At 44.6% G+C, this 15,191-nt stretch overlaps 1 protein-coding gene across 1 annotated transcript in view; it reads right to left on the minus strand.

Annotated features, from left to right (window-relative positions):
* TNS4 (tensin 4) overlaps positions 1–15,191 on the minus strand; it is a 61,012-nt gene that overhangs the window by 14,447 nt on the left and 31,374 nt on the right. The window contains exons 3-9 of the mRNA XM_033917362.1: positions 10,839–11,241; positions 9,498–9,961; positions 9,092–9,178; positions 8,653–8,778; positions 5,955–6,047; positions 2,744–2,821; positions 415–486 (exon numbers count right to left, since the gene is read on the minus strand). Coding sequence (XP_033773253.1) covers positions 415–486; positions 2,744–2,821; positions 5,955–6,047; positions 8,653–8,778; positions 9,092–9,178; positions 9,498–9,961; positions 10,839–11,241 — 1,323 coding nt within the window. The remainder of the gene's footprint in view (positions 1–414; positions 487–2,743; positions 2,822–5,954; positions 6,048–8,652; positions 8,779–9,091; positions 9,179–9,497; positions 9,962–10,838; positions 11,242–15,191) is intronic.

The following is a 15,191-nucleotide window of genomic DNA, read 5'->3' on the forward strand; positions in this document are numbered from 1 at the left end:
CCTAACATTATATTTGCCTTCTTAGCTGCCGCCGCACATTGAGCTGAGGGTTTCAACGTACCCTCAACCGTGACACCTAGATCCTTTTTCTTTTCATTAGGGAACGTCAGATGACTGGAGCGACAGCATGTAGGTGGAGAAGCTGAGCTCAGGTAACGAGGGACAGTAACGGTGTGGCTACTGTTCCACAGATTCTCTATATAGGTTACCTAAAGCTGGGTGCAGAGCCCAGATGCACACAAACTATTTAGTCAATTTAGTCTGCTAATAGCCAATTATTGATGCAAAATGGAGTTAATTTGCACTAATTTGGATTTATGCTGCATCTGTCTGTATGCTAATCTATAATGTTGCATGTCCATGCCAAAAGCTGTTGTCCCCACCATCCATTAAAGAGGGTCATGTGATCCTTACCTGCAGCTTTCATCAACTGAGAGACAGCCAGTTCTGGAGACGAGCTTGTGGTACCTTCTCCATCAAAAAAATCTGCAGCAGATAAAAAAAAATCTTTTAGTATATAGGGGACATTACAGTACTGCTTATTTTAGAGCTCTAAAAGTGTGTATGCAGCTTAAAATCTAGTCAAGACAAACAGTAAATCTTACTAGGGAAATTGACAACATACAGCCCCACTGGTAGGACTCTTATACAGAAAGCCAATTAAAACATAATGCCCACCTCGCTGATATTTTTCCATTTACGCTAACATATGTAGAGGGCCATTTTCGATATGATGTTTAACCCCCTGTTTTACGAAGCCGCGTGGCAACGGCCCCGAAGCCCTTTACATCTCTATGGGCTTTGGGGCCGTTACCGCAGCGCAGCCGCTAGCGTGGCTTCGTAAAACAGGGGATTAAACATCATATCGAAAATGGCCCTCTACATATATTAGAACCGGACTAACATGGTGCAATAGGAAGAAATACAACCTGTATAGGATAGTGTAGAAATAAGGAACGCACAAAAGGAAGGGAGGTACAATGGTCTGATTCTTTAAGAAAAAGGGCATGAGACTATTAGAAGAAGAGCAAGAGTATCCAAAGGATGGGTTTAAATATTAGTCTGAGAAGCCCTTTAAAATGGTCTAAGTTATTTTCTTCTCTAACAAGGGTGGAAAGAGTGTTCCACAGCTGGGGGGCTACTACTGAGAAGATGTCCTGACGTTTGGCGCCTATTATACGTAGAGAGGGGACGGCTAGTAATTTACGGTCTGCTGATCTTAGAATTCGGGATGGTTTGTAGGGCATAGACAGAGCCTGCTCGGTATTGGCTTTCCCTCCCAATAACTTCAGTTGCCATCTAAGCAGTGGTGTAGTAAAGAGGGGGTAGTCTGCCCCGGATGCCGTCTTGATAGGGGCACCAGCACCCGTCCTCATTTCCACTTCCCCCCCCCCCCCCCCCCACTACCGAGCATGCATGCCCCTTCCCCCGTACCTCTTTATTGATCGGGGTTCGAGCAGCAACACACTAAAATAACAAGGAAGGTGGTGTATGGGATGAACTGGCAACAATCCAAAACTGTAAAGAATCCCATCATAGAGTGTCCAATATAGGTTAGGAGGATAAAGGGTCTCAGAAACCTGTTTGATTTAGGACACTGATATGTAATATCAAGACTGAATGGTTACCGGCTTTAATCATTGACCCTTAATTCCACCTCCTCTCTAGTGCTCAACAAAAATCTCTTTATTATTGTTAATTTATATTCAACTTTTAATTTGAAAGAGATTTTCACTTATCTTTTAGTAGGCAGAGTTTCTAGCCAGCCCCGACAGGACCCTTTTCGCCAATAAATGGCTTTATCAAGGGTTATCAGGTTGCTTTTTAAATGAATCCTTCCTCATTTAGGGGCTAGATACTTTCGCGTCAGCTTCAGCTCTTCCTCTGACATCACTTCCTGGACCCGTGCCTAGGAAGTGACATAAGAGGAAAAGCAGGTTGTTGCTTGTGCCCTGAATGTTAAAGAGGTACTGGGGGATGGAAGGGGTGCGGGCGTGTATGGCAGGAGGAGTGGGGAAGGAGCGGATGGGGGTGGGCAGAGAAGGGGGCAGGGGAGGGGCGCCACTGCCTCTCACCCTCGCTAAGCCACTGCATCTAAGCACTGCTAAGTTTGTTTGGTTCCATTCTCTTTCCATAAAGGATTCCTTTTAAGTTTATTGAATTCTATCACTGTTTTCATTCCAGGCATCTACCACCATACACCAGTCATACCCCCACTCACAAATCTTCCAACCTCTTTTATTGTGCACTCACTATGTTCAGATTGCGGTTTCTTTTGAACTGTTTCTTAAGTGTTTCAACATTCTCATGTTTGTTCAATTTTGGGGGGTAAGTTTGTAAGCTACTAAGTGGTTTGCTCATACATCTGCTAATTTGATGTAAAAAAAAAAAGAGTCCAAAAGTATGTATGCATTGCGCTCGTATAGACAAGTAGTCAAGATGTGAAAACAACTTCGAGAAAGGTGAGTTTTTCATCTGCATTAAGAACTGGTTAGAGGGAGAGCATGATGTTCTTCTTAGGCATCTATTCTTGGCAAATGCTTCTGAAAGGTTAAAAGAGTGACGACGGACAAATGCCAGATGAACTGCATTTTAGTAAGAAGAGTAACAGGAAAGAGAAAAAAAGATAAATGCATTCACTCCAGCTAAAAGCTTCTCAGGACTGCACAAAATAACCAAAGTACACCAAAACCAGGGTGCAGTAAGAGAAAAACACAATATGTTCCCAATTCCAAGGACCTACCTGTCTTCGGTATGAGCAGCTTGCAGGGGAGGGACAGAGATGTGATGGCATGCTGGTACACTAGTGCAGAAAGACTCCCTGCAACAAGAAAGAAAAATGCCAGAGGCAGTTAGCACCTTATACCAGTGCTGTAACCAGACAGATTTTTGGTGGGCCTACAGGGAAAATCTAGACCCATGGCCAAGCCCCCAGGCCTGCCCCATCCCACCTTTGCCATGCCCCATTCCTCCCCCAGCCCCGCCCCTAGATGGCATCCACGCATGTGTGGATGCCCCTTCCCAACCTGATTTTGAGGGAAGCTTTTAAAAACCTGGACAAAGTGCTGGGTTTTGAAAAACCATCTGGTCCCCCAGACATGTCTTCAAACAGGAGGACATGTCCGGGGAAATCCAGATGACTGGTAACCCTAGGCGGGCCTGAGACCAAAGTGGTTGGGCCCCTCTCTTTCCACTCCCCCAGCCCATGTGGCATCTCTTTTTCCCTCCCTTCCCACCCCCAGCCTATACGGTATTTCTGTTCTCTTCAGGTCGCTGACAGCGGTTCCTACACACCTGCAAACCTTCCCTCTGATGTAAAACGCAAATGTATCAGAGGAAAGGCTTCTGGGTCAGCCACCAGCAGTGTGTAGGAACTGCTGCCATAGCTTGTGGCTGCTGGGTGACTGGGCCTGAGCCCAAACTGGGCATGTCAGGCCTGCACAGGCTCATCCCATGGCTAAACCCCTGCCTCAATCACTAACCAATTTATTGAGGCACGAGCTTTCAAGGACCAGAGTCCACCTCATCAGGTGCAAGAGAAAAAGATCTGAAGGCGCAGAAACAGTGTGACAAGGCAGTGGCTGCAGCCAGAAGGATGTTGGGCTGTATAGAGAGAAGCATAACCAGTAGAAGAAAGGAGGTGTTGAGGCCCCACTTGGAGTATTGTGTTCAATTTTGGAGACCGTATCTGGTGAAGGATATAAGAAGACTTGAAGCGGTCAGCAAAAGGTGACAGAGATGATAGGAGGTTTGAGCCAAAAGATGTACAAGGAGAGACTGGAAGACCTGAATGTGTATACTCTAGAGCAGTGTTCTTTAACCACCGGTCCGTGGACTGGTGCCGGTCCACAGAAATTTCCTGCCGGTCCACAGGGCCAGAACGTGCATCAGGCCCAAAACAGTGTTCTTCAACCACCGGTCCACGGTGCGATCGATGCGGCGTTATCTTCGAGCCAGCTCCCTCTTCCTGATTCGGTGCACAAAGCCGCAGGCAGTGGCTCCTATGCACGTCCTACGCCTGAACCGGAAGCCTTCTCTCTGATGTTGCAACGTCAGAGGGAAGGCTTCCAGATGAGGCACGGGGCGTGCAAGGTGCAATTAGTATATTATGGGGCGGGGTCTGAGGTGGAGATTGGGTAGAGATGGGCGGGGTCTGGCCCACGACTTAGCCCAGTGTTCTTCAACTGCCGGTCCACAGAATAATTATTTTATTTCTGCCGGTCCATAGGTGTAAAAAGGTTGAAAAACACTGCTCTAGAGGACAGGAGGGACAGAGGAGATATGATACAGATTTTTAAATACTTAAAAGGTATTAATATAGAACCAAATCTTTTATGGAGAAAGGAAAATGGTAAAACTAGAGGATATAAATTGAGATTGCGGGGTTGTAGACTTAGGAGTAATTTTAGGAAATTCTTTTTCATGGAGAGGGTGGTGGATGCCTGGAATGCCCTCCCGAGGGAGGTGGTAGAGAAGAGAACAGTGACAGAATTCAAAAGAGTGTGGGAAAATGAAGGATATAATTGGAAGAACCAAGGCCGGTACTGAGCAGACTTGAATGGTTTGTGTCCTGTATATGGCTATTTGGCTTAGGATGGGCTGGGTGGACTTTGATGGAACTCCAGCAATTTGGGATGGTCTAGATAGGCTGGAATGAGCTTTGATGGCAACTCCAGTTGTTGGAACGTAAGCACAGAAATATCAATGAACAAAGACAATTGAACTTAATCCAGGATTTGTGATGCATGTACCTATTGGGCAGACTGGATGGACCATTCAGGTCTTATCTGATGTCATTTACTATGTTACTAGTAGAAGTGGTTTAAAGCCTTCTTAAGAAAAGTGAACTGGGAAATAAAGAACGTACCACAAAGGTCTCTGTGCACTGCATTTATAAATCTGCAAGCAGTTATCTTCACAGATGAGAGATCAAGAAGATAAGGAACACAGAAGAACCTCTCAGAGCAAATACATTTCCATTTCTTTTCATATGTATGCTATGGAGGTCAGGAGAATCTTTTTTTTTTTTTCAAATTATTATTTTGTAAATTATAAACATTAAAAAAGCAACAAGAATAGTCACAAAGCAACTATGAGTGTGACCTTTTTTCATACTCAGCCTTTATTTACAGCAGTGATTTCCAAACCTGTGCTGGGGAAGCCTAGCCAGGATATCCAAAATAAATATGCAGAAGATTGATTTACATACACTGCCTCCTAGTTGTGCAAATCTATCTCCTGCATATTCATTTTGTATATCCTGAAAACCAGACTGGCTGGGGTTCCATCCGTTTCCAAATACAATTCAAACTCCTCTTGGCAGCCCTTCATGATCTCTCCTCGCTTATCTCTCCCCCTATTGGTAAGTCCCCCCCCCCCCCTATCTGTGCCCTTCTCTTCAGCTGCCAACTCCAGACACCGTCCCTTCTGCCTTGCTGCACCATATGCTTGGAACAAGCTGCCCGAATCCCTACAGCGGGCTCTGTCTCTGGCAGTCTTCAAGTCCAAGTTAAAAGCCCGCCTCTTCAAGACTGCTTTCGACTCCCAACTCCTCTCACCTTGGGTTCTGCATTCCCAATCCTCTATGTCATGCTTTGTCTGTCCAAGTTAGATTGTAAGCTCTTCCGAGCAGGGACCATCTATAAATGTCAAAATGCACAGCGCTGGGTACGCCTTTCCGTGCTTTATAAGTGATGAGTAGTAGTTCTCCCAGGAAAGGTTTGGGAACCACTGATTTACCTGATAAGAAGTAATGTGAGCAAAGTCTTTATGGTATAAGAGGTGACACCTTGTACTGGTTACGATGCAGGAAGCTGCTCAGTTGTGTTGTCCCCATTATTTGGCTGGAATGGAAGGTGATGTTTCTGATGCCATAATAGCCATCTACATTTCCTTCCATCGGAAAGATTTTCTTTACTTATTAATTTAAGCTCTTAGTTCAGTTTAACACTTACCAAAGTATGGCTCCTCAGAAGCTCCTTTCAGATGCACTCCTTTGGCAGAAGATTCAATCAGGAAGTGTCGAACACAGTCAGTAGCGTCATCACCTTCTCAATAAAGAATGGATCAGTGTGAACACAGTCTCATGGAATACCATACCAACTCCTGTATCCCGCAAAAGTCAGCTAGGAATCATTGTGGTCTACACAATATTAGAATTGCTACAGAGACATAGGGCTCCTTTTACTAAACCGCGTTAGAGCTTTAAAGCGCAGAAATAGCGCGCGCCACATTGCCGCACACACTAGACCAGGGGTGTCCAACCTGCGGCCCCGTGAAGTATTTTGTGCGGCCCCGGTCGAGGGCGATGCAGTGTCTTCCTCTGCTGCCCCCGGGTGTTTACCGTCTTGCCGGCTCCCTCCTCTGTCGTGCTGCAGCGTTTGCGCGGCCCCAGAAACATTTTTTTTTCGGCCAACGCGGCCCAGAGAAGCCAAAAGGTTGGACGCCCCTACGCTAGACCTTAACGCCAGCTTTGAGCTGGCGTTAGTTCTTAAAGCGTAGCGCGCGGTAATTTCCTGCGTGCGCTAAAAACGCTAGCACTCCTTCGTAAAAGGAGCCCATAGATATTATATAGAAATTGCATGGAAGATATCATGCAGGGGATTGCATGAAAATGGGTCAGTGCGTTGAGGAAAAAAGGTGTTTTCAGTGCATGTGGGGTTTTATCAAAGGCTGCCTGGGAGGTTGTTCCAGATTCTGGGATCCACATTCACTCTACCCCCTTCCACACTAAGGTCTCCCAGGTATTTCAGTCTCATAGGTCCCACATTCACTACCCCAGAGTCAAGGTCTCTCCAGTAAAACAGTCTCTCCTGTAAGTCAGTTTACAAACTGTTTTAGGCTCACAATGGCCAAAGCATCCTCTAGCGAAGGCTGGCCCTGAAACCAGGGGCTGGATTCTGTAAATGGTGCCGAAAGATAGACTCATGTAACCAAAGGGAATATAAGGTCAAAAAATGTGTCGACATGCACCAAAAAATGCCTTAAACCAAAAAATGCATATTCGCATACATGTCTCACATAAAGGGAGAAAAATAGATATCAGCAACCATAACATAGCACTTAGAGAATTTTTTGTGCTTGTGATAACAGGTTCAGGTTCTCTTTCAAAGATCCATTAAAAAAAACCCAAACTCATACCAAATTGAAATATTTTGTCAATATTTCACAATAATTGCACATTGAAACATGTAGTTCAACATATTTCTTGTATGATGTCCTAAAAATTCATATATAAATACCACAAATAGCAATAGACAATGTATAATTTCACAATAAAGCAAACATTGGTTTAAAGCATTTTTTTTTGGTAGAAGCCAAAAAACAGACACCAGGAAATGCTCAGTACTAGCCTATAAAGGGTGATCTGAGATGAGTGCCCTTTATAGAATAACACCTAGCGGGGGATTGTTGCGCACCCAACTTTGGGTGTGCGGACATGTACCAGCTGAAACCTGCTGTAAATCCTGGCATGCAACTTGGGCACGCATTTCTCAAATTCTAGAACACCGCGCTGGTCATTTCTCAGACGTGCTTGTCCTCAGTGCATCTGTCTTTTTGAACCATTTTTGAAAAAAAGACACATTCAAAAGAAAAATGCACAACGCCAGCTATTGGGAGGGGACAGTATTTTTTTTTTTTTTTTTTTTTAGCAAACTGGCCACACAGACATCTCAGTAGAGCTGTGGGGCACTGCAAGAACTTCACATAAAAAAGGCCCAGGTATACATCTCACCATAACCCCCTCATAGTGTATGGTGAGCCTTCCAAAGCTCACCCACAACCTACTGGACCCAGCTATATACCACACCAATAACCCTTATGCCTGTGAATGTTACCTACTGTATATATAGGTACAATGGGATTTGGGTGGGTTTTGAAAGGCTCATATATTCTACCATATGTGTAGCAGTTAGAATGCGATAAGGGCCTGCGTCCCCCATCTCTATAGTTCACTACACCGCCCGATGGCCCACTTCAGGAACCTGCTTGTTGTTCTAGTAGTACTAACAACATCTGGAGCTGTTTTACAGGCAAGTATGTAATGGGAGGGAGGGAGGGAGTGGGCGGGGGTGGGGGGGGTGGTTAGTGACCACTGGGGGAGTGGGGTGTGTGTTATGTCTTCATCCCCCCAGTGATCATCTGGTTAGTTTGGACACCTTTTTTAAAAAAACTTATTCATTGTTAAAACAGGTCTAGCCCCAAACATCTAAACTGTGCCCTGGACATTTTCTAAAATGTTCAATTATTGCAAAAAAAAAAAAAAAAAAAAGTCCAAATTATAAGCCTTCATTAGTCTTGCCCAAACTTCGCCTCTAACATGCCCCCATGAGATTTAGGTGCACCGTGGACAAGCTCCATAGAAATCCATCTAAAAAATAGCAAATTGGAAAGGTTTGGCGAGAAAAACACCTGCCACTTTTTGGATGCTTTTCTTTTATTTGTAAATTAACCCTATATGTAATTTTATAAAAGGTTATTTCTGCGTGTAAGGATGCTGTTCTACTGACTGAAATACCTTGAAAAATTGCCCCTTTGATCCTTTTCTTCTTTGTTAATTGTACAACAGGGTAACATTTTTATGCCCTTTGGTGCTGAGACTGAATGCACTGGGTGATCAGTGATCCCCATCACCTTAAATAATTGCTGTACCTGTCTTGGTCCTGGCTGCAGTTGAAGATGTCGGAACCTTCATGGCCAAGCCGAAGGAACCTCTGTATGAAGTGCTGTCTCGGACAACGAATGATCCAGGCTCCCTGTTTTTCAGGCGTTCGATGGCTGCGACACGGTAAAATGAAAAGCTAGTTAAAGAACCACACGTGTAAACATATGTATACAGAACACTTAGGTGAAGCATGTGTGTACATGATGAAACAGGATAAGGTATAAATGCCCACATGTCAAAACCAAACCCAGAAGAATAATTGGAAAATAACAACTGGTAGGAGGGAGGAGAAATCATTTAGAAGAATAGGGAACGAACAAGGTTGTAGCCCAACCTGAAGGCATCTCATTCTCTATGTACATAACAGCTAGTATCAAAAGTTTTCATTAACTGGACATGGGACACCATTGAATCATCTTTCTCTACCTTGGTCCCGTGTGATATTTGGCTTGAACCAATACTTGGAGGTGTCCATAACAAATTTCATGGTTGGCTGGTTATCTCTGCCTGGATCTGAAAATGAAGGCAGCCAATACAACTGCATTAGAGAAACCCAGTACATGCCGAATTATGCAATGAACTCAAGACTTCAGAGGTTTGTACCAGAAGAAGTTCCAATGTACATCTTTAACAACTCAATTTACAATAAGCATATTCTTTTCATAATTCTATATTCTTTCTGACAGCTTCTTGGTGTACCCTGTCCTTTTCCCTGATTCCATTGTTTTAGTAATATACAAGTAGTAACTAAAGCAAGCAGGAGGTGAATGTTGGTTCTCCTAAAAGAAGAAATTTGGCGAGGTATAATACTCTATTTAGAAAGGGAACTTACTGTTGGATGATGTTGAGAGGAAGGAATCTGAAGAGGTTTTAATGAGACCTGCAGGTTCAGAGAACGGGATGGAGTTGGATGAGATTCGACGTCGGCCAAATGTACGGTGGTTCTTCGAAGGGTTGGGAGAAAAGTCACTATGTTCTGAGCAGCCATTGACCAGGAGAATTGGAATATCCATAGTAGAATTAAGGATGGAGGGTGGGCAGCTGTTGGCATGTTCCCCTTGATAGGGTGGTGAGCTAGACCGATTCTTAGTGGAGTAAGCCATGTTTGTTTGGTATGGACCAGGGCTGAAGGCTTCAGGGCTCTGATCATTGAAACAGTATTTTGATACCGTAGGAGAGGTTACACTTGGGCTGTTTAGATTAGCAAAGGATCCCACAGACCCAAAGAGGTTGCCTGTGGACCTGGAGATGAGCGAGTGCTGGTGACTGTCATAATTGTTGGTTACAGAATGCACACTGTCAGGAGAAAGCATTAAAAGCAAAACTTAGCAATCATTTCCACCTTGCAGTCTAGATCCCATGAGAGAGTATAGGGTGAGGGAGTTAGTAATCTGGAGACCTGGAAGCAGAATTAGCAACGGTCCCATGGGAACCCGGGATTTGCATTTCTCAGCCTAGCCACTACAAGATCTTGAACATGTCACCCCACTGTCACTCATTACTGAAAGCCCAATGAAGAACAAAAGAGGGTACTACAGGTCAAGTAAAAACACTTAGCACAGTTACTTATCAATGAATTGCAAAGAAGACAATGTGAAGGGATCTTTGGAAACAGAGATGATACTCGAGGCCCCCACTTACCTATCATTCAGAAAACTACTAAAAACGTACCTTTTCAGCAAACACGACCCTTAATAACCCATTCACCTCACAGGACACTTACCCCACCGCTGCCCCCTTCCTCCTTCACCAGTCCCCCCCTCCCTCCCCCACCCTCTACCTCCCCTACCTAGCTCGGTCAAACCTGCAATTTCTGTAATATTGATGTAAACCTGCCCTCTGTGCAGACAGTTAAGAATCGCTGTAACTTCATGGCTGACTGCGGCAAATCACTGTAATTTATCGTAATTCGGCCTGCAATTTTCTGTCAAAAATTCTTCTAATTATGCTGTAAATCTGCTTCTAATTTTGTAAACCTACTTCTAATTTTGTTGTAAATCTGCTATTCAATGCTGTAAATCTGATTCTAATTTTGTAAACCTACCTCTAATTTTGTTGTAAATCTGCTATTCAATGCAGATCATTTGCTAATTGATGTAAACCGCCTAGAACTCACTGGGTATGGCGGTATATAAGAATAAAGAATAATAATAATAATAATAATAATATTTACCTGCCCAGGATGTAACTGGTGTCAGAGCCAGGACTGTTTGACATTATGGAAGTTCCACTGATTCTATGCTGTGCCTGGGGGATGTACAGGGGCTTCCAGGTATCTTCACAACCTGGAGTAATGCAGTCTTGTGGATTCTGCTGGGGTGTGATAGGCACATTGCCAGATGGGCAGTGGGGTCGTGGGTGACTGCCAGAGGAAGGGCGGTGCTGGTTTCCTGCATCATGTTCATCCTTCTGGGTGCCAGAGAAGATAACGCTGCCATTTGGGGTGCAGTTCTCGTTTTGGGTACCCCGGGCTACCAAGACACAGTCCTTACTCAGAGAAATGGATGGATTCGCACAATGCTGTAGGGTTTCACGGCAGCGGATTCTGATTGGTTGTACATCTGCACATTTAATTTCTAAAACAAGCAAATAAAGAAAACATTTAAATGTGGGCATTATCTATAATAATGCTATAACTTTATAAACATCTCTACTTTTTTTTTTGACCCAGCAGTTTCCTTCTGCTCTCTTTATACTTCCAGCTCACGTGAACTAGGTCTGAGATTCGGGATCATGAGTTGTCATTCACAGTTACAAATGGATTTCTGATGTACTTTATAATTCCCCCCTCTCCTTCCTGGCACACCTAGTCTGGAGTTTGTCAGTCCTCAACCTTTTTTGGTTTACCGTCTATTTTAGATCAGATGCTGATAGTACACGTTATTAGAAAATACCTCTTTGGCACCACTGTTGTTTCAAATCCTGAACTGATATACTTTCATGGCTATTTATTGGACTAGATGACCCCTGATGTAGGCGCTGTGCACTGAAACACAACCCATGTTAGGTCAATAAAGACTAGTCTCAATTTGCTTTGTAGTCCTGAACTAGAGATCATGCACCAAGTCTCCTTCAGAAACCACTAGGTGTCGCCCTTAAGCTATAACCAGCACTCCAACCCCAGGGATGATGTGTGCTGCCTCTGAACTGTAGCCTCCTCGAGTCCTGGCTCACCCATGGAATAGAAGAATAGGGGGCTCTTTTTCCAAGCAGCGCTAAAAAGTGGTCTGTGGTTGGCTCAATGTGGGTCTTTCCCACATAATGAGGCCACTTTTAGCATGGCGGGTAAAAGACAGCTTTTTCTATTTTTCCGATAATGACCATGCTAATTTCCCCATTAGCATATGAACCTCTATAGCACTTATAGCACTTCCTCTGGACTGACTCCATCCTGTTTATATCTATTGATAAGACAAGTGCTCTTTGTAACAAGTTACTGTGACGATAAGTGTATTTTTTATTTCTTACATATTTTGTGCTTTATTGAGCTACGTTAAAGCACTTGGGATACAATTGGTGGCAAGCCTCTAAGAATATCTTTGAGGTATTTGTCCTTTATGTAAGGAGATGAGAAAGTTTGAGTTCTGCAATTAAAGAGACATTGAGGTCTTTTCTCCACCCTCCTGGATAAAAAAGTTTTCTGTTTTCTTCTGGAGGTCCCTGTTTTTTTGAATGGTTTTGTGGTGGTTATTTATGATTTAGGTTATAAAAGTAACACTGAACCACCAGTTCGGTGCATCTATACATATTTAGTTCCATTACAAGCTCAGGGGGGGATACCAGAATGCCTGAGCTTCCGCTCAAGAGATAAAGCTAGGACTCTTCAGCTTGGAGAAGAGATGGCTCAGGGGTGATATGACAGAGGTCTATAAAATACTGAGTAGAGTGGAATGGGTAGATGTGTATCTTCTAGTGCGAGTGGCTTCTCCAGCATCCTCCTCGCACCAGCGATGGATTTCCCGCTGACGTCACTTCCTGGCCCCATGACCTAGAAGTGATTCAGAGGGGAACCAGGCGGGTGTGGCAGAAGTTGCTCGTGCTAGCGAAGATCTACAGAAGTATGAGGTGGGGGGGGGGAAGGATGGCGCATGCGTGGTGTTGCGTGGCAGACATGGCGCCGGGGGCAGTCTGCACCCCTCACCCTCCATTACTATGCCACTGGCAGGAGATCACCAGCAATACCGGAAATTCATTGCTGACGCAGTATCTGGCCACCAGCATTGAATTTCCACTCTGTTTATAGCCGGCCGAGGCTACACCAATATTCACCAGCTAGCCGGCTAAGTATCAACATTGTTTACTTTTTCCAAAAATACTAGGACTAGGGGGCATGCAATGAAGTTACTAAGTTGTAGATTTAAAACAAACTGGAGAAAATATTTCTTCACACAGTGCGTAATTAAACTCCAGATTTTGTTGCCAGAGAATGTGATGAAATCAGTTAGCTTAGCAGGGTTTTAAAAAGGTCTAAAAGAGAAGACCGTAGGCCATTATTGAGATGGTTTGGGCAAATTCACTGCTTATTCCTAGGATAAGCAGCATAACATCTGTTTTACTACTTGGGACCAAGGTTGGCCACTGTTGATGAACCTTCAGTCTGTCCCAGTATGGCAAATTCTTATGTTCTTATTTATGCATATATTCAACAGCAAGAAAACTTCCTACAGTCTCAAAAATGTTGTATGAATCTAGTTTCTCAGGCCATTTAAAACAATGGGTGCCCAAGGGAAGACAAACTGGGCTCTGGGTCACTGGAATCCCAGAGAACACTTGCATTTTCTGTATAGTGCCTCAGCTCAACTCCCAACATGTTTACTGATTTGTACAAATTTGTGTGCTCAAACTGGAAGAAAGAACGGATTTTAGGGCTGCATTTTTCTCCACCAAATTCTATGCAGACAAGGAGAATAATCTCTTCATTGCTCAGCTTTGAAGAAAACCCCTCAGGGTCAGGTCCAGTGCTGTCAGCAGTGATTAAAGCCTTCTGTGCCTGTTGGTTCACGCAGAGAGGGCGGAGTCCTGCTCATAACTGATCTGAGCTAATGCTTCCTAGCCACTCCCACCAGGGATACGGTTATCCAAGGCGCAGTAGTGCTGCATAATGAAGTGTTCGTGAAAGATGCCAGATTTCCAGCAACTGGAAATGGGAAAGTCTCAGCCTGCATGACGGAACAAGCAACTGCAGTGCATCTTCCACACCCCCCACTCTTCACCTCCTACCAATATACCACAGTTAGGCCATGAACAACATAAGGTTAGACTCTCTTTGGCAACAACAGAAAAATGCCAGAGGAATCCAAGTCAATCTCTTGCAACCTCGGAGCAGGGAGTGTGTTTTGAGGTTCAGAACAGTGCCACTGCCTTAAAGCCCAGACACACGAGGCACCAAGAGTCCCTAGCTCAGAGAGCTTAAACAATATAATACAGTGTCTTATATACCACAGTACGGGCAGCTTCATTGTGCGCATGTCTGGAGATAATGAAAGTGCCAGCACACATCTGCGCACGAACTGGAAAGTTTGTTTGCACATATTAGCTTCACAAAATTTCTTGCAAATATTTATGTGCAATGGGCCCAATATTCAGCATTATTTAGCCATCCAGAAATGGCTCCTGGCCGGCTACATAGCACACAGCCGGCTATTCACTGATATTCAGTGGAGGACAGCCTGCTATCTCACACTGAATATCCCGGTTTTCAGATTGGCCAGTGATCGACAACGTCATGCAACATAGCCGATCACAACCAACATTCAGTGGCTTGCCGGCTAAATTTGGCGGTCAAATACAACCGCCTACAAGTGTGGAATATCATTGGATGTTGATACTTAGCCGGCTAGCTGGTGAATATTGGTGTAGCCTCGGCCGGCTATAAACAGAATGGAAATTCAATGCTGGTGGCCAGATACTGCATCAGCAATGAATTTCCGGTATTGCTGGTGATCTCCTGCCAGTGGCATAGTAATGGAGGGTGAGGGGTGCAGACTGCCCTGGGCACCATGTCTGCCACGCAACACCACACATGCGCCATCCCTCCCCCCCCCACCTCATACTTCTGTAGATCTTCGCTAGCACGAGCAACTTCTGCCACGCCAGCCTGGTTCCCCTCTGAATCACTTCTAGGTCATGGGGCCAGGAAGTGACGTCAGCGGGAAATCCATCGCTGGTGCGAGGAGGATGCTGGAGAAGCCACTCGCACTAGAAGATTTAGAGATATGGGGGAAGGGAGGGTACGAGTATAGAGTGGGGGCCAGGAAGGAGTGTGTGTGTGTGTGTGGGGGGGGGGGTGCCCTTACTATGTCACTATCTCCTGTGGTCTGAATATGAGCCTGACTATGTGCTGCTAGTTTTGTTTTCTATGGACACAACCACAGCGAATCCATGTTACCTCTGTACACCAGTGGCGTACCTAGGGTATGTGGCACCCGGGGCCCATCATTTTTTGACACCCCCCCCCCCCTCATGTAAAATTTTTTTTTTTTTTTTTTTTTGCAATAACCATGAAATGGAATAAATGGTCAGAATA

The sequence above is a fragment of the Geotrypetes seraphini genome, chromosome 13, assembly GCF_902459505.1.
Source record: "Geotrypetes seraphini chromosome 13, aGeoSer1.1, whole genome shotgun sequence".
NCBI classification, from domain to species: Eukaryota; Metazoa; Chordata; class Amphibia; order Gymnophiona; family Dermophiidae; genus Geotrypetes; species Geotrypetes seraphini.